The sequence below is a fragment of the Octopus bimaculoides genome, chromosome 3 (genome assembly GCF_001194135.2).
Source record: "Octopus bimaculoides isolate UCB-OBI-ISO-001 chromosome 3, ASM119413v2, whole genome shotgun sequence".
NCBI lineage: Eukaryota > Metazoa > Mollusca > Cephalopoda > Octopoda > Octopodidae > Octopus > Octopus bimaculoides.
This window is the reverse complement of record NC_068983.1, coordinates 143,673,122-143,674,522: the sequence shown is the minus strand read 5'-3', so window position 1 is coordinate 143,674,522 and position 1,401 is coordinate 143,673,122. Positions and strand designations below refer to the sequence as shown.

Below are 1,401 nucleotides of genomic sequence, written 5' to 3'. Positions count from 1 at the left end.
AAGAGATCAATAGAATAAGTACTAGGCTTACAAAGAATAAGTTCTGAGGTCGATTTGCTTGACTAAAGGCGGTGCTCCAGCATGGCCACAGTCAAATGACTAAAACAAGTAAAAGAGTAAAGAGTAAGTTCCATTTTTGTAATGTAGAAGACCTGTTTTGTGGACGATAAGAAAATTTTATTATTTTGTTGCCGTTTGTATCATCACAAATATTATCACTAATCTGCAATATGGAAGTCTATATGATCTCTAGAGCTGTTAGAAATGTCTTATCTTCCTTGAATCACTCCCTACTGTCTTAAAAAAAAATTTGGATTATTATGGCTGAAACATCTTTGATCATACATCTGTTCAATGAAGGCTGACCTGGGTCTAAACAATATTACTAAATGTTCATCACCACTATTTTGATCGTTATGTTAATCCTGGATTTTTCAATGCATCCTCATTCAGTCATTTCTTTTATGTTTGTTTTTCTATGTTTGCAAGAGATCTCTTATGGTTTAGAAGGCACAAAATGACCAGGTGATTTGTTGACAAGAGAACTGATAACATCACCAGAGTGAATGCAGCTGTAAACAAATATAGATACACATGTATACACACACATACACACACACACTTATGGCAGTCTCCTTTCAGTTTCTCTCTCCCAAAATCTGTTTGCATAGCTTTGGACAGCCCAGTGCTATAGTAGAATACACCTGCTCAAGGTGTTACACAGTGGGACTGAACCTGAAGACATACCTGTACCTGACCCATCTTAGTACAAATGAGACTTGACTTTACCCATCCTTCACATATACACCAAGTCAAGTCAATTCTCTTTGTTAATATTGTTAACTCTGACGCCTATCAAATCAGTGATGTTAATTTTCTTTCTTTTTTTTTAACTTAATTTTTGTAGGAAGCTGGTTTTTCACTTGTTGAAATGAATGCATCAGACACACGGAATAAATCTTCTCTCAGTCAAGAACTATCAACTTTACTGAAGAATACATCCTTAGTTGATTATTGTGGTAAATATGTACTTTTTGCTTATGTATATGTGTGTGTGTGTATATATATATGTGTGCGTGTGTGTGTGTATAATATATATGTGTATGTATATAATATATATATATATATTTGTGTGTATATAATATATATATATGTGTGTGTGTGTATATAATATATATATATATATATACATGGGCGCAGGAGTGGCTGTGTGGTAAGTAGCTTGCTTACTAACCACATAGTTCTGGGTTCAGTCCTACTGCGTAGTACCTTGGGCAAGTGTCTTCTATAGCCTCAGGCCAACCAAAGCTTTGTGAGTGGATTTGGTAGATGGAAACTGAAAGAAGCCCGTCGTATATATGTATGTATGTATGTATGTATGTATGTGTGTTTGTGTGTTTG

General features: G+C 34.8%; 1 protein-coding gene across 2 annotated transcripts in view; it reads left to right on the top strand.

Annotated features, from left to right (window-relative positions):
• The window catches only part of LOC106878293 (replication factor C subunit 1), a 49,147-nt gene that overhangs the window by 27,724 nt on the left and 20,022 nt on the right, over positions 1–1,401 (top strand). For both annotated transcript variants that reach the window (XM_052966605.1, XM_014927477.2), the window contains exon 15: positions 908–1,019. In XM_052966605.1, the coding sequence (XP_052822565.1) occupies positions 908–1,019 (112 nt within the window). The remainder of the gene's footprint in view (positions 1–907; positions 1,020–1,401) is intronic.